Source organism: Geospiza fortis, unplaced genomic scaffold, assembly GCF_000277835.1.
Source record: "Geospiza fortis unplaced genomic scaffold, GeoFor_1.0 scaffold138, whole genome shotgun sequence".
NCBI classification, from domain to species: Eukaryota; Metazoa; Chordata; class Aves; order Passeriformes; family Thraupidae; genus Geospiza; species Geospiza fortis.
This window is the reverse complement of record NW_005054307.1, coordinates 10,307,251-10,331,778: the sequence shown is the minus strand read 5'-3', so window position 1 is coordinate 10,331,778 and position 24,528 is coordinate 10,307,251. Positions and strand designations below refer to the sequence as shown.

General features: G+C 37.5%; 1 protein-coding gene across 1 annotated transcript in view; it reads right to left on the bottom strand.

Moving 5' to 3' along the window:
* The window catches only part of LOC102033094 (macrophage mannose receptor 1-like), a 33,006-nt gene that overhangs the window by 4,949 nt on the left and 3,529 nt on the right, over positions 1 to 24,528 (bottom strand). Inside the window, 23 exon segments of the mRNA XM_031066809.1 lie at positions 867 to 1,032; positions 1,860 to 2,092; positions 3,436 to 3,526; positions 4,730 to 4,926; positions 5,432 to 5,546; positions 6,570 to 6,706; positions 7,681 to 7,781; positions 9,330 to 9,397; positions 9,912 to 10,087; positions 10,206 to 10,241; positions 11,278 to 11,422; positions 12,399 to 12,486; positions 13,103 to 13,230; positions 14,656 to 14,855; positions 17,675 to 17,823; positions 18,125 to 18,240; positions 18,573 to 18,686; positions 19,339 to 19,496; positions 20,035 to 20,217; positions 21,240 to 21,374; positions 21,846 to 21,959; positions 22,823 to 22,981; positions 24,498 to 24,528. The exon segment at positions 24,498 to 24,528 is cut by the window's right edge and continues 11 nt beyond it. Coding sequence (XP_030922669.1) covers positions 867 to 1,032; positions 1,860 to 2,092; positions 3,436 to 3,526; positions 4,730 to 4,926; positions 5,432 to 5,546; positions 6,570 to 6,706; positions 7,681 to 7,781; positions 9,330 to 9,397; positions 9,912 to 10,087; positions 10,206 to 10,241; positions 11,278 to 11,422; positions 12,399 to 12,486; positions 13,103 to 13,230; positions 14,656 to 14,855; positions 17,675 to 17,823; positions 18,125 to 18,240; positions 18,573 to 18,686; positions 19,339 to 19,496; positions 20,035 to 20,217; positions 21,240 to 21,374; positions 21,846 to 21,959; positions 22,823 to 22,981; positions 24,498 to 24,528 — 3,040 coding nt within the window.

The following is a 24,528-nucleotide window of genomic DNA, read 5'->3' as shown; positions in this document are numbered from 1 at the left end:
GGAATCCAATTGCATCCTGCAACCTCTAACTAACTGCCTTGGCAGTACTGTGAGGCAAGCAAACCCTGAGGGATGATACAAATCTCAAATTTGCATTTTCACAACACAGAAGCTGTTGTAGGCTAATGAATCATTAATGCCACAGTCCCATGTTGTCTGGCTGCTTGGTCTCTTAATGTTGTCACTTTATAGATTAAAAAAAATCATCAGTGGAGCATGCCTCTGCCAAATCAGACTGTTTCTGATCATGGGTGCAACTCTAAGTCACTTTGATGGATCTTGCCCTGCATAAGCAGAGCAAATGTATGCAGCTTTAAAACATAAAGGAGGGAAAACAGCACAATTATACAAAATCTAGATGCAAGCATGCCTCTGCATATATCTGCAAAGAGTTAAAGTAGCATCCACATTGCCAAGGCTCTTACAGTTTTACCTCTAGCAATAGTGAATGGAAGTGAAGCTCTTGGCTGTGTTTTGGCTCAGGGACACTTGTGTGTGACCTTCCCCAGCTGAAGTTCATACAGTCAGTGCACAAACCCAGCACATACTTACATTACACACATACCTGTGTGATTTATGGTCATGTCTTGTAAAGAGCAAGATACACCTTGAAGATAGAGCTTCATTTTATGGAAACAGTTTTACCATGATAACAGTGCAGTAATATGGATTTGTACTAGAGCCTTTCCTATGCCTAAATTCAGTCATCATCCAGTAGCAAATGTCCACATTCTGCTGGGAGGTAGGTGCTACCCTGAAGCATAGTCCTCTGCAGGGAATGCCCAAACCAGAGCAAAGTCTCTAGGATTAGGCAGGTTTATGGAATCAGGAATGTGTCTTTAAAATGGTTACCTGCTTTTGCTTACCATCTGATATCATGCAAACTGAAAAGTAGCTTTCATTGCAAGATGCTGTTTTCCAAGTACCATCAAGATCAAGGTAAACACAAGCATTGTTTTCCTTTGGTTCCCCAGCTGCCCATTTTGTGTACCTGGTTTTCCAGTTATTGGTCCATCTGTAATACCCACCAGTCTGAAAACAAAGGAATTCTGGCAATAGTTGTTGTTGTTGTTGTTTTTACATAAAAAAATTCTGCCACATAAATATAGTGTAAATATAATCATATGTCTATTTGATTTTTTTTTAAAAAAGGGCCATTTTTTAAAACCCCATTCACTGTTCTAAGCAACGTCATCAGGCAATTTGAGTTACACAAGAACTACATATGAACAGTGTTCAACATGGCATTGCTTTTGGGAGGGTTTTTCTAAAGTAACAAACTTCTACAATAGAGCAAGAAAGTCAGATGAGGCCATCTTAGGTCATTTAGTAAATTCTACATCAAGAGAAGCAATTACAGAGAATTTGTCCTCTCTGCTCTGCTTTATTTAAATTAAAATTCGGAGCTATTTGTGCATAAAGATTACTTGACATTAAACACTAAGTAGTCAGCTTAAATCTTAAAATATCTCCCTAATACTCACAGTAGCTTCTATTAATATATTAAAACTCAAAGTATCTTCCTGTATAGCAGGGTGTTTGACTTTCAGAGCGGCCAACAGTCACTTCATGACAGCTGCACTTTCTGACTCTCAGTCTGCAGTTTGAATTCTGTTACTGTTTCTAGAACTTTCTGCTTTCATCTTTTGCTTCTTGCTAACATTTTCTGTGATTCTTCACTCTGTTTGGTGAATGAAAATCCTTGACTTATTGTAACGGTACCCCTATATTTCTGTGCATTTACACAGTGAAGCCATTCAGAATGCAATTGGTCCACTGTTCAAAACTGGTCATCCAGAGGACTGTTAGAGCAGGAAAATTCCCTGAGCACCTGCCCCTCCCATTTATCCAGCACTTACCATATTGCTGTTAAGACCAATCCATACAGGTTTTCCATATTTCAGCATCTGGATCCACAAGAATGAATGGATGTAGGCATCTGAAATGCTGGCAAGTTCCGCAGATTTGTCCTGGCAGTTCCTTCTGGCCTCTTCCCATTGCATTTCAGATGAAATTACTGAATAGCTACTGTCGCCATAACCAGTAAAGCCAGAGGCTGGATTTGTTGTTGGTAATTCAGGCTGTGAGGGAACTATGGAGGAAAAATTGAATGAATGAATTTATAATATATTGCTCTTCTGCAGCACGCAAGATATAAAAAATTGGTCAAAAGGTCCTAGTCAATAAGTCAAAATGTTTTTCTAAGCTCATGAACAAAATAACAACAAAAACCTAAACTAAAAAAAACCCAAGCCAAATAAACCCCCCCAACCCCCCCAAAAAAAACCAAAAAGGCAAACATAACTTTTAAGACATGGAGCAAATTTGTTAATGTAATAAGATGAGTGAAGTCCTGGATGCCATGAAGTATACTTTCTGTAGACTTGACTGGTCCAGTCTAAGACTCCTAGATTGCGTATTTCAGATTTTGTGCTTTTAGTTATTTGACTAAATCTGAATATGTGAGTATACATTTATTTCTGATCGCTGGTGGATAGAACTTAGGACAAGGCATTTAAGGCATTAACTGTTGTAATCTCTAGACTCAGCCTAAGACTTTGAGACCTGTTGTTAATTGCTGTTCACTCCAGCTTCTTGGCCTGTCTGTAAGGGTTGCCAGAATGTTGCCTGCATGTTTGAGTCAGGCAGTGTACATTTCCACCCTTGTGATTGTAAATGTATTCAGAAGAGCTGGAACTGTGATCAAGAAAATTAAAAATGCCTCCATAAAACTATATTTGCTGTGCGGGGAGAGGATCTTCTTACAAGCATGAGAGAATCTGTGCTGAGAGTGAACAGGCTGAAGTGAGGGATCAGGGAACAATTTTTACTTTAATGAAGCTAAGGCAAAATTTTTTTTGTTATCAGTGCTTTGCCTTCTCTACTTTCATTATATGCTTGGACAGCTGTGATTTGTATAATTAAAATTCTACAGGAGTAGAGTCAATATTCATTACTCATTTTGGTGTACAAAACATAACAATATTCTTCTACAATAAAGACACATCCAAGAAGCTGTACATTTTGATTGACATCACATAGCATTCAGTAGAAATTGTGAGAGAGGATTAAACTCTCTGCTCAGATTCATCCAAGAGAATGGGAAGATCACTGCAAGAATATGATTTATACTTAGGACGCCTTAACCTCTTATACTTCACTGAGAAAAAGAAAAAAGCCATTTTCATTTATTATTCTCTACTATTACTCATGATTAGGTACAAAACCCCTGATTGAGATAGTGGTTCCTCTCCAGCAATTTCTGTGAAACAATTTGTGCTTTAAGCATAGCACTGCCTTAACACTGATGGAGGTCTGAAAGCCTGAGATTCAGAATAAGACTCAAACCTGGAAGGAATCATGTCAGGTTATATATTCATCTTATCTAACCAAGGTATTCTTCCTCTTTAGGAGACTGGGTCGAACAGAACTCACATGAATTCATCTGGCACACGTAGCCCCTTTCGTTGTCACAGCTATCATCTCTCCACCTCCCATCTGACTTCATGATGAAGACACAATCTGTCTGAAGGGGAGAGGAAGAGGCACAGCCATTACAAGGGGCAGTGGGGAGGGGGTGAGCTGAAGATCCTGTACTGGCAGTGCAGGCCTGATGGCAGAGAGGAGAGGAGCTCACTGAACACCTGCATAAATTAGTTCAAATTTCCTAGGTTTCTGCCAGGCAGCTTGACCTGGTATTTATTAGTGACCCATTAAATTTGAACCAGGCTTCCACTGCTGCCAGTTAAGGTCTGAAAGAAGTAAATTAAACCCACTGTACCAGTTTTATTAAGAACTCCATAATGACTGTATAAGTGACTAAGGTACCTATAGTAAATCTTCTCTGTTCTGATTTGCATTTATGTAGATCTGTTTCAAAACATTTTTATCAATGAGAAAAACAATATAAGAACTATTGTTAAAAGCTCTAGTCTACATGAGTCTAATTGAAGCAGACTCTCTTGAAGAAAGCAGATGCTCTTTGCTGGCTTTTTATAGTCATTATGAAGTCACCATTATCAGATGCAACAAAATATTTTCTCTTTACTTCCTTCTGTTTAGTTGCTCCAGTATTTCCTTCATGACTCCCTGATTTCAAGATTGGCCATGGCAGTCTTTTGGCACGTCATCCAAGTTTCTCCTTTATGCTGATTTAAATAAGTTTTAGTCATCAGCTAAAGTTGACTGATAGCAGATGTTAAAATCTTGGGTGAACAACTGCCAGTCATTTCCTCAGATATTAGCATCTTTGGAAAAGAACCTGAGTTTCTGCAGAGAAAGAGTAATTTCACTGAAAATATCAATTTGTACCATCAGAAATGAGTAAAGCAGTGTGAGAGAACATTAGCCAGAAGTGGGACATACATATGGCCAAATTATTGTAGCATCAAAAATCTTAATTTTGGTTTATCATACCTTGTCTTTGTTTGGTCTTGCAGCTTTAGTGTTTGCATTAATGCAGTTTCGGAAGGAACTGATACAAATTTCCCCAAGCTTCTTTTACAGAGCTGTTTCTTGCAATAGTTCAGATGGAAGGCTTAAAATCCCTCTTCTACAGAACCTTTGTCAAACATTTGAGTGTATTTGGAATAATTATCAGATGATTTACTAAACCCCTTTGTGCTTACAAAAGGACTTGTTTCAGCATCCTATTATTGCTGCTGTAAACTTTCTTTTAGGAAAATCAACTAGCTGCCCATGGTATAGAAGTTACTTAAATTTCCTGTACCTCCAGAGCATCGTCTGTCAATCTTTCAAACTCATAAAAGTCAAAGTAGCTTTGCTGCTTTTCTGGTGCACCATTAACCCAGTTGGTGTAGGAAACAGTGCTTCCATCTGTCCAAAGAAATGTGGACTCTCTGTTGATATCATTCATCCCAATCCAAACATTTGTTGTGGCATGCTTCAAATGATAGAAGAGGAAAGCTGGAGAGAAGCAAAGATTTCTCATTAAGGAAACCTTATCGTGACTTGCCCAAAAGAGGGAAAATATGTAAAAGCCCAAAGCAGGGGACACAATGTAAGGATAACATTTTCCCCTACACAGCCCATCTGACATTAATTAAATGTTTAGATAAGCATCCCTTCCCCACTGTGTATGCACACATAGGATTTCAGAAAGTCCTGTTGCCAGTGAGAGAAACAGGAAATACAGATTTCTGTCAGTATGAGAGATCTGTGGAACCACCCTCAGAACACACTGGAATTTTCATGAAAACAAAGCAGCTGAAAGAACTAGAAACAAACTTTATTTCTTATATGTAATAATTTTAGCTATTGCCTTGGAGTTTCAAGTTAAAATAAACCATGAAGTGACCTGGCTAATAAGCAATTTTCATCAGGTAATCCCATATTTTATATTGGAGAGTATAGCAGTTTCTTTAGTGAGAGATTGAGATTTTTTTTCTTTCAATAGAGCCCACATACATACCTTGCACTTGTTCATTTGGTATAGTAGCCAGGTTTCCTCCCAAATTGAAGCAAACATCTCGTGCAGCATGCCACGTGAGATTTCTTGTTATATTGGAAGCAAATACTTTGAAACACTGGAAACAAATTAAGCACTTTTTTCAAACTAGCAAAGACTGGAACTATTACATGTGAATGTTATCAATTAGCTCTAATATGTACTTTTCTGCAGAAAAAGAAATCAGGGCTAGAATAAGGGACAGAGCTCAAAAGTAGAAAGTCTGGATAGGCAGGCCCAGGCATACACTTATCCCTCCTCATTGTACAAGGTGTAATCTGGGAGTCTGGTATCAAATGAACTGATTGTAACGACATCAAGTACATAATCACTTTTCACATTTTCATCTGCCTTTTTCCTGCAGTAATAGAGACATCATTTCAAACCAAGAAAATGTGGCTTTGGGTGACACAGCTGCAGGGAATTATCTCTACTCTGCTTTGTCCTCCTCCTGATGACTGTGGTTACAGCTGTTCATCCTGCCAAAGGGTGTGAAATATCCTTTGGCACATTGACCTAGCACTCTGAGGATGCAATAACAGCACAGTGCACATAAAGTAGACAAAACAGCCTTTGGTAGATGGAGCTTCAACTCAAATTGGTACAAACTCTTGTCTTACAGCAATGAGTACTTCCAGACTGTGTCTGAATGCAAAGCTGTCCTCAAAACAATTTTAGTAGGCATCATCTTTCTGAATTCATAGCTTTGTGAACCCCTACAGGCAGAAGGGATTGCTCAAATATATTCTTTCTAAACCTTTCCACCATTCTTACAAGATTGACCATTACAAACTTGCATTTCTAAACAAAATAACATACATGAAGAGAGGAGGAGAGGCTTTCTTAAACAGTAACAGTGTATTTTAAGCCTGCACAAACTACGCTTTCTGAAATGTACTCATACACCTACTTTTACTGTATTTCTCTGCAAAGTTAGATGTCTAAGTCACCTCAAAAAAAAGCCCAGCCATCCAGTCTGCACATTTTGACTAAGTAATTACTCTCCAGATTTACTTTCTAGTCATAAAAATGTGAGGTTTTCAGTATTTTCTCTTCAGTTCTACTGCTTTGCACAATTTACTGAAGATGTTTGTTGACATACCTTGTTGTTAAAAAAAATCCAACTTTCTGGACATCCTCCAGGAGGCAATGGAGAAGGTAATGTTGAATTAATAGAACTGTTATGTTTTTCACATACAAATTTATTGGCAGAACCACAGTTAATGTCATTCCACAAGCCTGGCAAATAAAAAGAAAAAATTCAACGTATAATAGTATTTAATATTTAGTAATAATAATTTATAATTTTTTTTGATAAGCACAATTTTCTCTACTCTTTATTTCAGGCTACAGCTTGATCTAAAGGCAAAGTAACCTGGCACCTTCAAGTAAGCTCTAACTGTAACAGTAGTGTAGCCCCTAGTAGTTAATTTCAGCTCCCTGACCCATCTGCTCCTTGTTCAGGGCTCTCTCCACAGTGGCTATACCTGTTCATGGGGGTTTTTGTGAGCTCTGGCATCATCACATTGCAGGTAACAGGGGAAATACACCAGTAAGCAAATTTGGAAAAAAAAAGAGGTTCAGAAATTGATGAGAGAAGAATTACCAGATCAATCTAATTGCACAATAGATGCTCAAACATACTGCTTTGATTATTTGTAAAACATAAGAGATCAATACATATACACTAAATTCCCACTAGCCTCATTAAAGTTACAGAAATAGACCCAAGAGGAAGTAGAGGTCTAGGATTTGCAGGAAATTTCCATTCCAGTGTACTTGTAAACATATCTTAGGACATTAGATGTATGTGTTTGCTTCGTCATTGACTTGTACCTTCAACTTCCATTTCCTGTAGCTGCTATAAATGTTTTCTTAAGTTCATAGTAAAGAAGATAGACTATTCAAATTTTTACTGAAAGAAGTAGTGAAAAGCCCTGTAAAAAGGAAAAAACCCAGAAGGAAACCTCTGGTTTAAATGACTCATGGTACTATGGTACTGAAATCTCCCCATTCTAAGGGCATAGACTCTTCCATAGCTGGTGGTCCCATGACTGGGAAGAGTTACTGCATTGTGTTGGTTTATCGCTGGAAAGAAATTGCAGAAAGCAACTGCCAAAGATTGTGTGACAGTTGACAGCAGATGCTTGACAGCACTAGTTAGAATCCAAGCAGAGACAAATAAAATCTAATAGTTTTGTATTGTCACTTACCATGCTCTGACAGCATAACCACACAATTTTCCTCATTATTTGCAAAGTTGGGTTCATTAGGAGCCCAGGCTACATAGGTTACTGGAGTTCCATCCACCCAGCTTAAAGAAAAGATATACAAGTAGCTATTAATTAATACCTTAATTTGTGACATGGTAGTCTTAATGAATACCTCATGAGTAGGAATGTCTCTGAGGATTTATGGAAACTGACTACAATGGGAGGGGCTATTAGAGATTGCCCTTTTTTTACTTGATTATTCTAATTTGAAGACATTTCTGTAAAATATTTCTGGTTGCAAATTAGAAAAAAATACACCAAGCATATTTTCTGTTAATGGCCATGATTTTTTTGACAACATTTAATAAGAGTAATCAAAATCAGTTATTCATAATGCATACTACAGAGAAGGATATTAAAACTTCATCCTAATAGTTATTACAATAACTATTTTATTCCTAGGTAACAGTATGCTTTTCAGTCTGAGCATTTATGGTGTTTTCATAGGTGAAAACAAGAATGAAAATACTTTTCTCTGGATTTACTCTGCTCTACCGGGGGGGTAGGGGGGAGTGTTGTATTTTTCTGTAAACTAAAGGACATTCTGTCAACTTTAAAACTATCATTTCTAAAGTACCAAAGTTGCAACTTTTTCCTCAGTGTTTACCTGCTTTTTACTTTAATATATTGCTATTGGAGGAAGAGGAGGTTTTCACCACATTTTATTCAGTATTTCAGAATTTAGATCAATAAGCCTGAAGTGGGAAAAATTTCAGATGTATCGTCTATGTATTGCTGCTGCTGATACAATTGCTCTAAATAAAGGAGATTCTCACTGGATCCATGGAATGCTCTACATCCCTAATTTGACTTCTAAATCAGGATGTTAAAGTCATTTACCAACTCAGTCACTATCAACTTCTCTCCCCACTCCTCTTCTGCCTTTCTCAAGGTAAGTGACTTACATACATTCAACAGTGGCATTAAAATAGAAAGGCTAAAGTCAAATCTCCTCTAATCTTTTCCAGATCAACCTCAGAAGGAGTTTTTTTCACCTCCCAGCCACATCCTAACTAGCAGGTCAGAAGGTAAGCAGTGGGTCATGCTCTTTGTTATCTCTCAGCTTAGTTTTGAGTTGATTTGTGTGTTGGTCTTTTCAGAATACTTGTTACTGTTTCTGTACTGTAAATTTCTGCTGACGTTTCTCCTGGAATAGGAGTTTGCAGAGACTGCCTTTTGTAGTCATGGCCTGTGTCTTCTTAACTCTGGAAAACCCCTCTGATATGTAGATAAAAAGCGTAAGAAAGCCACACCCTATGATACAGAGGTATAAAATTCAGTATAGCAAAGTATCACTCCAATTTATGGGACAAATCTCTAGAAGAAACTTGAGAAAGTGTGTATGGAGTGTAGAGCTGCCAAGATTTTCTTTGGCTAAGTGCTTACTCAAGGAAAAAAATGTTCTTTTACTATTTCTTTTTGGGGAAACTATTGCACTTTAGAATATTCTAGGACTATTCCGTTTTGCTTTGTACACAGTATGTGGAACAGCCTTCAGACCTTCAAGAGAATATTAAGCCCCTCCAGCTTCATAAAAATATTCTATTTGTTTCTACATGTTAGAAGCTGCACCGATCATCTTAACTTACCTGAACTTTTTATCAAGGCTCACTCTTAGACCAATGAAGTATCCTATTTGCTCTCTTCCATAGCTCTGCTAAATCAGAAAGACACTACTTCAATTGAAAAAAGAAATCTTTGAAGCAAAACAAGCAGAAATTGATACACGATTGACTAGGTCCACAGAGCAGCCACTGAAGTCCACAGCAGTAAAGCAGCTGCTTGCAGTTAACCACTGCAACGTGTTCATATGCTCAGGCACAGAAGTCAGGTTTTCATCTGGGACATCAGAGCCAAGACCTGCAGCTCTGAAGGCCCTTAGGATGGAGTAGAAAAGAAGCAGATTCTGAGTCAGAAAGTTGTACTCCTTTTTTATTCTCTCTCAAAGGCCAGCTGCTTTCCAAGACAGTTGGTACCTTCCCACATCACTCTTCCTGTCAACTGCATCAGGCGTGGAGCAGGGGAGCCAAATCCCATGGGATCAAAGGGTGTTTTTGGGAATATTTCATTAACAAAAATGCTGATGCCTCTGCTTCTGAGACAACTCAAGTTTTACAAGCAGATTGTCAAAAGCGTTTCTACTTTAGGCAGTCTGTTATAATGATTCTTACATTTTTTTTTAGTGCTCTCTTCAGGAACCTTCTCTCACTGTTACTATTAACAACAGCAAGGTCTGCAGAATTCTTCCTGCAAAAGTCTTGGGCTCTTTCCATGGAGACCTGTTCTTTGCTGATATAGTAGAGCTTATCTTCATATATGACCCATCCATCTGCAGTGGTTTTATATTCTGGAAGATAAATAAGGTACCCTTAAATTTTATATGTGTTGAACACAAAAGCTTTTTCTACAATAACAATTTTAGGAAAAAAATTATTAATAATAAAAAAATAGATACAAAGACCTACCATATGTGTCAATTGGTTCAGGTTTTAATGACACTCCTGCAAAAGAAGAAAGTAGAAGGCATGATACATCTCTTTAGAGTGTGTTATGATGTAGCTTATGACTGACTGCAAGAAGAGAGAGGAACAGAGCAGGATTCTTCACCCCATTGCCATGGATTAGTAAGCAGGTTTAGCCACGCAGTTCAGCTTCACATTGCTCAATACGCAAGGTCATGTACTTTAACTTTGTATCATAAGCGGTGCTTCACTTCAGCAAAGCCATAGCTTTGGCTGAAGCACATTCCTGCACAAAGCAAGGCAAGGGAAAATTGCTCTTCCAAGCCTGTAAGTCACAGCAGACTTTATCTGAAACACTTTAAACTGTGGCATACAGCTCCTTTACTGATCCATAAATAGATATTCTGTAATTCACCTGGGGGTATTTTCATCAAGAGGGAGGAAATCTCCAATAGATTTATTTTAGCTCTATCAAGAAAACTCTCTGAGTAATATTCATAAGCAAAAAGAAATATGACTTTATGAATGCGCATATATATATCTAGGTATAGATATAGATCATATATAAAATAACCGTGGGCTCTTTCTGGTTGGGATAGAAAAAGAAGTAGCACTGCTGTGAACCATTGCTATTCCAAAACCAGTTGAATCCTGAATAATTCTACAGGAGAACCTGAAGTACCAAGAAATCTGACAAAGATATCATACTTGATTTTTAGCTTCACCTGTGTTAGTATAAAAACCAGTATTGTAAGGAATACAACGCTAGCCCTTACAACTCCTTAACTGCAACATTATAAAAATAAAAGCAAAAGTTACTTAATATCAAAAAAATTTGTAATCTTGCAAATATATGGATTATTTATACACTCTATTTTATGTAAAAATACATTCAATTCATTCTTATAATTCATAATTGAAAAATCTCAGCCCATAATATGTTACTTAATGTTCTTGACCTCCATTTGGAAAAAGTAGTTCTTCAAAATTTTGTCTCTATCTCCAGTAACTTAATCTAGAAAGCAACTACTGATTAAAGTTTTTTAATCTTCTTGCCAAAAAAGAAGAAATCTACCTTGTTTTATTTGGCAAACCCAGTTATGCTGTACTTGACAGACCGAAAGAGACCATGGTTGAGAATTTCCCGCATGTTGGAATGAGCCACAAAACTGGAGTCGTCCTGAGTTCCTTGGACTATCATCCCAATCTGTGTACCTAACCTATAGGAGAAATCAACTTTGTTACTCTTTTCATCTCTTTTGGTAGCTGTACTTTCAACTGGAAAACGGAAACTAATTGCTTTGTCTCAAAGATTCTGGTTTTAGCTTAAAAGAGCTGGAAATGCAGGGAACGTGTTTCACTCCACATCTGTCCTGGTTCAGAATTGCATTGTCCAGCATCTCTCTGGTGGCAGTGACCATGTCATGCATCAATTCATTATTACTTTTTCCCTTCCCTGTGGCTAATGAGGATAGGACTGTGACTTTAGGGAGGGAACTCATGTCCTACAAATCTAGGGGAGATACCTCTGAAGAAACTGACATCCAAATGGTAAGGGAGACACGTGTGATACAACCTACCTATTATTGACAAGAATTCTTGATGACATCCCTTTCTGAAACTTTTGTGGAAAGAAACATGATAAGACAAAAGGTCCTTGCTTGTGTTAAAGAAAACCAAAGAATAGGGACTAGTAGTAAATGGAGGGTAATAAGGAGTAGAATCCTGCAGGAATGTTTTTCACAGCTGTTGATACTTGCATAGGCTCAAGAGATGACTGGATAAATTCCCAGAAATACATAAATTAAAATTGCAGATATGAGCTCCAGTTCTAAAAGACCTTGAACCATCACTTACTGGGGGATTCCGGAGTATACTGGGAAACATGCTCACTGTCTCATTAACTTTTTAGACATTTATGTTTTGACCTTATGTGTAAATATTATCTTCTTGGAAGAGGAAATAAATTGGGGTGTTACACAGAAAACCTACAGAATCTGATGAGATGCAGATAATTTCCATGTATTCAAATGTTTAGCTGTGAAATTGGTTGTGACAATACAGATTAGCACCTGCATGAATGCTTGTAAGATTGGTTGTTTCTTTAACGAGGATAACAGCAAAAAGCCAAAAAGTGTATATACAAATCCCAAAGTATCTTAGCAAACAAACATGATGAAAAACTTAGATACTCACTGGAGAGCCATCACTCCAGGCAAATCCTTCATCTGGATTCAAGGAAAATATACCAAGCCAAGCTATTTCAAATATACAGCAAGTGGCTCTAAAAGAAAGTACAGAACAGAGCAGTGATAAAAATCAGCATTAAAAAAATCCAGAAATTCATAGTTGAACTTTCTAGAGCACGTTGTAAAAGCAGTGAAGTTGCAAATTTCCCTATTACCTTTGGTGAAGAGCATACATGTGTTCTTCGTAGAAATGTGTAACATTTCTCTGGTTCAGTGTCAATAGCTTAGTTATCATACTTATTAGTGGTATTGATCATGTATTGCCCTAATGTACTATTCAGTCAGGGAAAGCCTTCACAGATTCAAAAAGTGGTTTCAGCACTGACCACTGAAAGATTGATACATACCTACTTTAAGTAGATACAGGGATCATATTTTTTACCCTTGTAGAAATACCACTAATTTCATGTTTCTAAACTAAATCTAGTAATCATGATACTGGTGGAGATTTTTTAAAATTTTTCTTGACACAAATCACTCTTTTTTTCCATGAAAAGGTTAAAATAGTACTGAATAGATAAATTTCAAAGTATCACAGGTCTTTTGGTTTTTGAGGAATCCATATATTTTAGAAGTCATCTAGGATCATTCATAATAGTTCATATGAAAAGTTTTTGAATCTGGTAAGATAAACACATATCAAATACCAACCTCATTGCTTGGATTAGTAATGGCATCTCCTCCTTAGTGTTAATGGTGACCAGATCCCCTCCTATTTGTCTGCAAAAATCTCGAGCTTCAAACCATGATTTCTTTCTAATATTTGATCTGCAAAAACACTATGGAGAAACTAATTTAAAACATATTATATACATGTTACAATAATAAAAGAATTACAGTCTTGCTTAAACATAAATGAAGTTTCATATGAGCTGAGTAGAAGTCCATAAGAGAAATAACATTTCCCACTGGTTTCTAGAATTTTTACACTACAGCTGCCTACCTACTTAGCATAGTGGTAAAAAAAAGAGGAATTACTAAAGGAGAAAAGGGGTACTGCTCCCCAACTACCTTTAATTTGTTTTAACTGAAGAAGAGCCCAAGCCAACTTCCATATGAAGGGAAAGAAGAGTAGCTGTGGTTGAGAGGCAAAATAGTCTGGGAGGAGTCTGAAGATTCAAGCAAAAGAATGACCTCGTGGTAATTTACAATTCTTGCTTTACATTTGCAGAATGATGTCTAACTGATTCAAGAGACAATATGCACAGATTTTGACCAAAGTTAAAATTATGATCTGGGGATAAAGAAGCGCAAATAAATAGTATTCCAGATGAATTTGAAATAAATTTAAAAAAAAAAAGGAGAAGGACTCATTAATTCAATAAAGTGATAAAAATATTAACACCTTACACTTAGCATATTTCAACTTTGCATGATCCCAAATCACTGTTTGCACATTACACTCATTTCTTGTTCAAACTCCTTTTTTATACCTGCTCAGATACAGCTGACTGTACTTCAAACACAAGTTTTCTGTAATTTTGCGCGAGAAACTCTCCAGTAAATGCCCTTCATAAACACTGGTTTAATTAACCTTTCACGTGACATTTTATCCATTTTTTTGTGGGGTAATGAGCTGATTTTAGCAAGCTCCAGCCTTAGGCATTGTGCTGCTGGATCCTACACTTCACTGTTTCTCTGTTTGTTCCCTGAACTGCCCCATGTCTCAGGCAAACACATCTTTGCACAACAGACATAAACAGCAGCATCGACAAACCAGCTTTGCTGCCTCTGTTGTTTAATACAAATTTTGACATTTTCCTTTTAATAATTTTAATATGGAGTTGTTTCCTAATCTTTTTTCTTTTCTTTTCTTTTCTTTTCTTTTCTTTTCTTTTCTTTTCTTTTCTTTTCTTTTCTTTTCTTTTCTTTTCTTTTCTTTTCTTTTCTTTCTGGGGTCTTGATATTTATGTTCCTCCTCCATTTCCTGATCCAGTTCCTTCAACCCCTGAAGCACAAACTTCCTCATTTTCTTTCCTGTGCCCTTCTCCCCTCCCTTCCCTTCCCTCCCTTCAACCTTATCGTTCTTCCTTGGTTTCTCACATCTCATGGATATTTTACTTAGAAGAATTGTGGGGGTTTTGTTTTTTGCTCTATTCCAATCTCAGATATTGCAAAATGAAGACATCAGTTCCTTTTTTTTTTTTTTCTTGTTTATTTTTTTCCCCACCCAAGCTGATTCTTCTAACTATTCAGGCACTTACTTTAAAACAGGAACTTCTATGGTTGTTTGATACCCAGCCTTCAGGGCATGTGGGGACCAGAGCAGTAGTTGGAACAGGTGGAACTGTTGCACCCTTTCCCCACTGCTTGCAAATATATTTTTGCTTTGTCTCGCAGTCAAGAACATCCCATAATCCAGCTGCAGTCCCTGTTTTCATGGCTACACATCCTGGATTATTTCCTTTATGAGGAAAAAACAAAACAAAACAAATCAAAACATGCTGGATATTTTCTAAAGTCTGAATTATTTAATTTTGTCAAAATCGTTGAGCAGCAGCCATTCTCTTTTTGCCATGCAATAACATTTGAAAAGAAAATTTGTATTTTAGGTGGTTTTCATACAGGCAGAGTAGCATTTTCTGTTTGAGGAGATCATGATCAATATAGAAGTCTACTTTTCTCTTTTTTTTCCATTTTGAACATCCTGCATAATTAATTCTTTGGGTAGAAAGTAGAGTGGGAGTTTTTACAGAGAAATCTTGTGTTTTCAAGTGAGAATCTCATTTCTATTTTTGTTAAGCCTGTTTTACATGAGATAACATTACCTTGGTCACAAGTGGTTTTCACATAGGTGGCAGCAGTGCCACTGGTGCATACAGAGGGCAGGGATGCAAACCTAGACAGCTTCAGGGTGAAACTTGTCCCATGATGTTTGCTGCAATTTTAGATTGTTCTTTCAGAGGGAGACAGAGCTGCCTACATCACACAAGATGCAGTCAAATGCACAACATGGGCTTATTCAATGGTATATTTGTGCTCTTTCCTTATTTCCTAAGTATTTTTAACATTTTATTTGGGGATTTTTGTTTGTTTGGTTTTTAGTTTCTGTTGGGCACAGACCTGATGTCTTAATGGACCTGTTTACCGTGGTGCCATGAGCTGAAATGAAATTCAGCTATAGATTCATCATTTTATGGCAATTTAATACATGCGTTTGTTCCTAAGAGCATCCTTCGCCTAGGATGTTCACCTACTGTTTTACTGATCATGCTCTGTCACTTATTCTTCTGATACCGTCCTGAGTTTTCTCACAGGCACATCTTTGCTATCAGAAATAATTTACTCTCATCAGCAAATCTTGCCACTTCACTATTGCACATTTTCCATATGGTCTGCAAATATATTGAACAGCATGGGCTTTGGCACAGGTCATTATGGGGTTCTGTTGGTGAACACACTTCCTCAGTTAAAAACTAGCCCCCATTAAAAAAATCCACCTTCCAGTCAGTGCCTCTTTATCAATATTTTTATTCATGTAAGAGCTTTTCTTGTTACATTAGATTAGCTGAAAGGCTTTTGGTAATTGAGATAGATCACACTAACTAGATTTCCCTCATTCATATGCTTTCACATACTGTGTGGAGCTCTGAGAGATCTATAAGCATGACCTCTCTTTCCAGAAGTGAGTTTATGTCTCTTTCCCAATATTTATTCTTTAGTTCAGATTCAGTTAATTTACTAATGATTTATTCATCTGTATTTCCCCATATCTCTCTGTAACCATTTTAAATGTTGGCACCAAATTTGTCTTCTAGCAAAGCTTAGATGTCAAGGCAGCTTTAGCAGGAAAGCTAAAGCTCTCTTTACACATTAAACAGAAGGGTTTATTTCATGTAATCTTAACAGTTCCTGGATACTTCTGCAGCCATGCTTAGTCCTGACTTCATGCCATCAATTTCCTCCATAATCTATTTTCTTGATATTTCAGATTGAAATAGGCTCTTCAAAGATACCCTCACAAAGAAACTTTCCAGCACAGAAAGTCCATTTTCTTCTCAGTGAACACAGATGCAAGGAAACAGATTTTTCTTTACTGTTCCAGCCTGATTGTTGAGGAGTCCATTTGCTGTGGGTAATTTGGTTTGCAAGCTGCAGTGCCAACTCGACATTGATCTCTGGCTGGTGGGACCCAAGGCAAAGGGCTGTGAACTGGTGCTGACACTTTGCATAGCAAAGGGCACAGGCACCTGTGGTCCAGCCAGGTGACTGGACACCCGAAGGCTCAGCAGGGGCCAAGGACCCCAGACATTGCTGCATTTAGACTGTAAAACAGCCCAGGGTTTCCTCTGTTCATGGACCTTCCTTGGAAGCACCCAGCTCAAGCTGTTATTTTATTATTGCACCATGATTGAATTATTTTAGGGACCAAAAAATCTGGGGAAACCTGGGTTCAGGCTGTTGAGGAAACCTTGTCTGACTGTGTGAGTGCGGGGGTGTAGCTGGGGAGCACCTTGGTCCCAGCTCATGTGGTGTGTGACTCCAGAGTGTCCCTTGGATGGTCAGAGAGGGAAGATTCCTTAACATGACCTCCAAGTGCTCTCCTCATCCTCTCATCGTCTTCTGATAGCAGAGACTCCCTGGCAAGATTTCTTCTTATGGCATTTGCTAAGGTTTTATTAGTCTTTGTCTTTCATAATGTTTAATTGTTTTTATTTTATATTTTATAACCTCACTGAAGGTTTTCAAGAAAGTCTTCAGACAAAGAATCACTGAGAGGAACATGGTATATCCCACAAAGAGCAGATTTCCTCATGGCATCATGAAATCTAGCTTTCTGTGCTTCTGCACAGTATGAACCCATTAATGCAGTTTTCTTAGTATCACACATAAAAATAATAACAGCACAGGGATTTTTGATACTTTGAGTTTGTAATTCTAATTTAAAATCCATATTCCAGTTGCTCTGTTTCAACCTCTTCTCCCAGGCTAACTTTTTCACTAGAGGGGCGAGTGTGGAATAGTCTTAGGACTCATTTGTAACTCCTTTTATCTCCCTGTGAAGATGGGCCAAAATTAATCTTATGGGTAAATATATCAGATGTCCTAATATAAAAGTGCAGTTTAAAATTTTCCCTTTGAAATTAGAATATGGGATATGAAAAACTGCAAGTACGTGTATAATATACCAAAAGTCTAAAACATAAAATTCAGAGGACTATATACCAACACAACATAAATAGGGACCACATTGTCCCCACCATCCCTCATCAAAGCACCTACCAGGCATTCCTTCATCCCAGTGTGTGAAGGAGACAGCTTCACCACTGGCCCAGCTGAAAGTGCCTTGATCCTGCACATCAGAGAGGCCAAGCCAGAAATATTTCTCAGGCCTCAGCCCAACAAGGCTAGTCAGATAGGCTTGTTCATATCTGTAAAAAACATCATCAAGATGCAAGTGGAAACAAAGGCATTTACCCAAATCCTGTCAGTCTAATGCGACGATGGAATTTTTTCTCTTATTCCTTGCCTCAGGCTGGGGGAGAAGACCCCACATAGGATTCAGATTCCATATGGACAACATAAAAAAGCAAGACTTTTTTGTTATTCAACTACAGACCTCATCTGTTACTTAACCATTTTGCTGCTTGGTGTTGCGTTAGCTTTTCTAGGAATATTTCATAAGATACAATCTTTAGATATTTAAAAGCAAAGAAAAAGTCATTATCATACCTACTTTCAACTGTGGCTAAGTAACCTTCTTCTCCTTCACAAGTGGTGTTTGCTTCTGAAAATGTGGCTGGAACATGTCCAATAAAATAGCAGTAGGTCCCATATCTTCTCCAGCCCTGTAACATGATTTTAGGATTTTCATACAAATTTTAAACAATTGGGGTATCATGTATTAAGTGAAATATGACATTTAAAAATTAATGAAGCACAATGATCATGAATATTATGAATAAGAAACTTTTTGCAGTGAAATTACAGATTCCTCCTAAGTGGTTTCTGTAAATGGTTTTTTAAAATTTAGAGTAACTGAGAGAGAGGGAGAAACTTCATAATAAATAAAACAAAAGCCCCTTCCATGTAAATAATACAAATAATTCAAATAATTCTAATGGATTCTCAATGTACCTATTTCATCTGAGAAACTGACATTCCATTCTCCCATACTTACTTTTTTGCAGCCTGCAAGGCTACTTTCTTGTTCTCCAGCTGTTTGTGATGTAGCTTTTCTTTTACAAATGTAGCCAGCCTTCTTCTCACAGACATGGTCTGCCCAATAGCCATTCTGTGTCGGGAAAAAGTTTGAAATAAAAAGGAGATAAATATGAATAATCTAAAAGAGATAAATAATATCTTTCTTTATAATACAAATTATTTGTTTTCTTTCTCCTTTATTTTTAAATTGAGTATTTTTCCTTATCTAATTTTCCTATGTGATATCAAAACCAAATCTGCTCACATTCTGTGAAATAGTAGACTGGGCTATAGCAGTATAGCCTCAGCTGGCAGGATAAGAAGGGAGGAGGGTGCATGGAACTGCTCCCTGACCTGATGTGCTGAGTCCTGCACAGGCAGCTGTGCTAGGAGATGACAAAGAAGCAGGCAAAGAAAAGCCAACAAGAATCAGAGATCCCCATATACTATCATTACCATCAGGGGAAAAGGAGATATTCTCAAAATACCTTCAGAGACCTGTTCTGTAGCCCTAATAATTTCATTTGTGACTTTCAGATGTACTTAAAATTTCACCAGTGATGCAGTAATACTTTCGGGGTTTTTTAAAGGTCACATTCAATCTCATTCTCAATCTCATTCAATTCAATCCCTACATCTCTTTTTTCTGGCCTTAGCCATTTGCTGAAATAACAGAGCATGTTATTCTTTTATTAAGTAGTTATTTTTAGTGTGGAAGTACAATATGTATTGAGAAATGTCACCTGGCCCTTGATCAGGACACAGTCTTCGGGCCTGTTGTTTGTAGTGGATGGCTCTCCCAGGTGCCATTTGGTGTATGCCACTGGGGTTCCATCACTCCACTCAAAATACATTTGAACCTTACGGTCATTCAGCCCAATCCACAGCTTGTCTGTTGGCTCTAAAGATGGAAACAGACATAAGACCTCTTTTGGCACTCCACCCTTTTCCCAGCACCAACCATTAAGCTTTGGACATACAATTCCTTTCACAAATTTATGCAGCATGTTCTATCATAATTTTATAAATTAATATTTTCATATAGATATAAAAATTAAGACTGTATGCTTTGGAAAATTAAGCTGTAAGGAAATTCTTGCACTGGGTGAAAAAATTTTGCTCTTCCTCCTCATAACAGTGGGTGTGAATTGCCAGCCTAATGCTGATATGCCACGATGGTAGGATAGAAGTCTGAATAGTTATTTTTCAGTTCCATTGCACTGGTCAAATTTTAGAATACTGATTTTATGTAGCTTGGAGCATGAATATTTTAAGCTTCTTTCAGCAAAATGAAAAAAAACATAGAAAGTACCTAAGCCCAGCCCCCCAGACCTATATCAATTAGTTTGGCAATAAATAAAATAATAGTATTGACAACACGATTCAGCTGTCTTGTTTTCCATACAGGCAAAGGCAAGGGACCCCCTGGAAATACTCACTGTACCCAAGCTGAGACACCATAAAGCTGTGCTCCTCAGGGCTTTGGATGCTGGCCAAGTGACTCCCTTCCTTCTGACAAGAGGTCAAAGCTCCTTCCCATCCTTTGCTGTCCCTGAAGATCTTATAGCAGTGATCCACATAGGGCACCCATCCAGCTGGGCAGGTAACAGGCCCAGGGTCACCTAGGAATACATCCCAAGGCTTTACAGCTCCAGTTGCCATGCAAGGGACATGACACTGAAAGTATTTCCATCTCATCTGTGCAAGAGTTCTAAACTAAGAATTTTCTTTTGAAATTCTCATCATTAGTAAATGATGAACACAAAATGCAGTAGACATAAATGTGATTCTCTAAACCAGGCAATTTTTAGCTTGGAGAAGGAAAGCTTTTTAATACAAGTAATATCTAATAAAAATTCTAAGTTTAGTCAAATGTCTGCAACAAATATATTAATTTTGTAATGAATTAATCAAATTAGTTTTGTATTAGTATTGTATTAGTTTTGTATTAGTTTTGTAATTCATTAATTTTATTAGCTTCTGTATCCCCTAGTATTTATTTGTCAGATAGGAGAAATCACACATTATCTGCAGCTAACATAGAAGGTTTATGAATTTTTAAAGGATTAAGTATATTGATAGAGTAAAAGCCATCAAGAGAAATTTATAGCTAGATGAATACATAGGGTCACACCAACAGGGAAATCTTCATACACTTAAAATATCTTTTCTCACTTCAATGCGTTGACCTTCCACTGTCTCAATATCCACCACATCTGCAGTGAACTCTCAACTTGCTTATCTAGATGCTGATTGACCGCAAGTCATGGAGAATGACTTAGAACCGCACTAAGTTATGCATCTTTCATTCTTGGGATTATATTATTAATGTCCCGCTTCTGAAAAATAATTTTTGGGTTGTTCTCCCTTTTGATGGTCAGCAGCCTGTGGACATAAATGGAAGACCTGGCCCCTGAATCTCAGACAGGAGTGATTAGTTGGAAATTTTTTGCTTTTATCTGCTTCAGTCTGTTTGTTGTGGAACTGGAGATCAGACTAGAAAGGTTGCAATCATTGTAAAAAGCAAACCAGAGAAACAAGAAATAGTTCTATTTCTAAGAAAATTCTTCTGTTCATCTTTGGCAATACATTGAGCAATTCAGATAACAGCTTCTACTTTAATTATCAATATGTATCAACATACCTGAAGGAACCAAAGTAAAATTCCTTTTCTTACAAATATAACCAAGTTTCTGATCACATTCCCAATTTTGCCATTTAGCTTTTGTTTCAGGATTCAAAACTGCACAGAGCTTTCCAGATTCTGGAGACGGACTTCCTTTGGGAAAAGTACAGAGAAAAAAATGAACATTTCTGAATGAAAAACAGAGCTCTAAGGTCTAAAATGCACATGAGAGACCGCTCCTGGATGAAGTGATGGAGATCATGTCTTTCTCAGGTTTGGTAAGAGCTAAGGTATGTTTCCTTAGTGGAAATGTCTGTATGAAATGTGTGTAAGTTGGGTAAGTGGATACAAACCTGTAAACTCATACTTTAGTTGTTAGTCAAGAAATGGAAGACTGAATATTTTTGGGATAGGCAGTGTTGCTTTCACAGCTAAAATATTTTTGCAATAGGTTGAAGGTTTCTGTCATATTGCTATAGAAAAAGAGATTTTTCTAAAGCTAAAGCAAGAAAAGCTAAAATACTTGTCTCATGGCGTAACTATCTGATAATAAAGTTTGCAGCAGTATTTGAGGTATGTATCTTTTCTCTTCAGAAGTATAAAATCAAACAAAGTCACATCTACCTGGAGCCCAGTTTAAGTACTGGAAAGGGCTGCCTCCAATCCACTCCCATCCACTACTCAAGTCCAGTCTGTTGAGTCCAATCCACAGTGCAGAATCTGTACCTTCTGTTAATTCTAAGTTACAAAAATAAGAGGAATTATATGGTCACTAACAATATCTCTAGGAAGATTTGTATTCCTAAATAGCTAATTGTAAATATCTGTACATACTATGGAACCTAATACATTGAAATATGCCAAAGTTTGAATACTGTAAGAAAGCAAACAAAGAGAAACTCCCTGTTTTATTCTGTCAACTAATGCAAAATGAGCACAGATTATATCCACAAAGTATATCCAAACAAAATTGTTTCTGCAGAATAGGCTAAATTCTGTACATTGAAGGAGAATTATTGGTAGAGTATAAATATAATCAATAATAAAAATTTGTTAGAAGTGAAATTAATCCCTAAAACCAACAATAAATATTTCTTCCATCCATATGTGGATACACAAGGCTGCAATTTGATATTGGTAAATAACTGATATTTTTCAGATTGCCAAGTGAATTAAAAACACAGCTGTCAAAACAGCATTTGAAACAAAGCAAGTCCTTCTTTTGGCATAAAGATTAATTTTTAAAATTATTTTCTTTTCTTTTTCTTTTTTTTTTTTCAGGTTTCCTTTTGACCAAAAGCAAGTCTTTAATTTACTTTTCAGGATTTTTCCCTCCATCTAAAATATATATATATATAAAATAAGTTTTGTAAATATGAAATCAAACTGTTACACTTGCAGGGTGCTGGAATACTTTGAATTCTATGTAAATTTGGCAGCAATTTTGATATGAACTTGCAAATTCTAAAATATTTTATTTTTCTTGTCTATATATATTTAGATTCAAAGGCAAAGGCCAAAATCATACTAAATAATCCTTAGCTATTATGATGGCCTGAACAGATCCTGAATGTAACCCGGGATTTGGTTTACTGCCTTACCTTTAAGGTATGTTTGTTCATGAATGTCTGTGATACTCAGTAATTCTGCATTTTGCTGCTGACAGCTCTTCCTGGCTTGGTGCCATGTGAGAGCTGAGTCAAAATTTATTTGGTAGTGAACATTTGTTGACAGATCTGTAGTCCACGTGCTGTCTTTATCTGTGGGAAGAATAATAACAGCAGAGGTCATATTCTGCCAAGAGAAAACTGCAGAGGTCATTTCTTGCCAACAGAAAACTGAGTTGCAGGTTCTTGTTCTGTGTAGCAGGTTCACATTCGTCTCCCTAAATTTCACCTGGGCTGCTCTTTCAAGATCACTGAAAATGTTATGAGCAGATGGGGAAGGACAAAATTAAGGCCAGTAAGCTGACAGGTAAAGGTAGCCTATACTGCCTCCTGTCCCATGAAGAGAGACAAGTCGGGAATTACCACAAGGCAAGTTATTGCACAGGAAAATACATTGCATGGAGTGCATGGCAGAAGTCCCAGTAGAACATTTTGAAATATTTGTGCAACATTTCCTTCTCTCTCTGGACAGCAGCTCCCACTGAGAGCTGAAAGAACTAATTATAGTCCTGAATTTAGCATCAAAAAATTTCATAGATAACTCCCATTCCCATTCAAAGAACCTCTGGATGTGCCTGTCACAGCAATGGTGCTGAGCAGCACCATGCTCCTCCTCTGATTACCTTGGCATCTTTGATTTGTTGAAGATATGGACATTCTCAATCAAGCACAACACAAAATTTAATCAGGTAGTTGATCATTCCCAAAACTCAGTATGAAGATGAACTTTAGAAAAAGAACTGAAATCTGGGACTACCTTTCAAAAATTCTGAAATTATTCAATGACTCTATGTCACACCTTCAGGTCTCAGTGTGTCAGGTATCTTTGCAGGAACCTGGAAAGCACAGTTGACTAGGGATGTGTGCCCCACTGAAAATCCCCTTTATATCAAGTGGAGTTAAGGGGCATTGTAATAAAAAAAGACAATGCTGAACAGGAGCCATGGGGAAAAATACAGAGGAAAGATGAAATGCGTCAGGTGGAGATTTCAACATCCTGGATGCAAAGATGTCCAGGCAAAGATGTCTAAAGGGAGATAGAGGGGGAATTGACCACAGAAATAAAAGAAAGTGATCAAAATTGCAGAGAAATTTCAGGCAGATGTCAACCGGGTGGAAAGCCTGCTTCCTGGACAATATGAATAGGGCTTAAAAGCATGCATAAAATGACACATTCCACTTTAGCAAAAAAATATGTCCACATGAGAATCATGCAAATTGAAACATTAACTTCAACATCAATCTTCCTACAGTGCTCTTTTTTGTGCCCACATCCATCTCAAGGGGAGTTCTCAGAGAAGGGCTGTACAACAGTGACAGCGCACATCCTGGCTGGGAAGCAGTAAGGAGCTCAGAATGACTGTGCTGCTCAGCAACACCCCCGCAGCAAGTGGGAACTGAATGATGATTTACTCTTCAATCACTCTCTTCACATCTTTGTGCAACATGTCATTTCTTTGCATAGTGAGCTGCAGCCTGCGGCAGCGCATCGTATACTAAACCACATTCTTGTGAGTTATGAGTTGTTATTATAAAGATAATCATATCCTGCTCGTGCAGGTTTGCCAAAGGCCCACAGAGGGCTCCCGGGAGGGGGCAGGTGCCTCACCTGTGGAGGGGCAGAAGCCGTATCGCTGGTC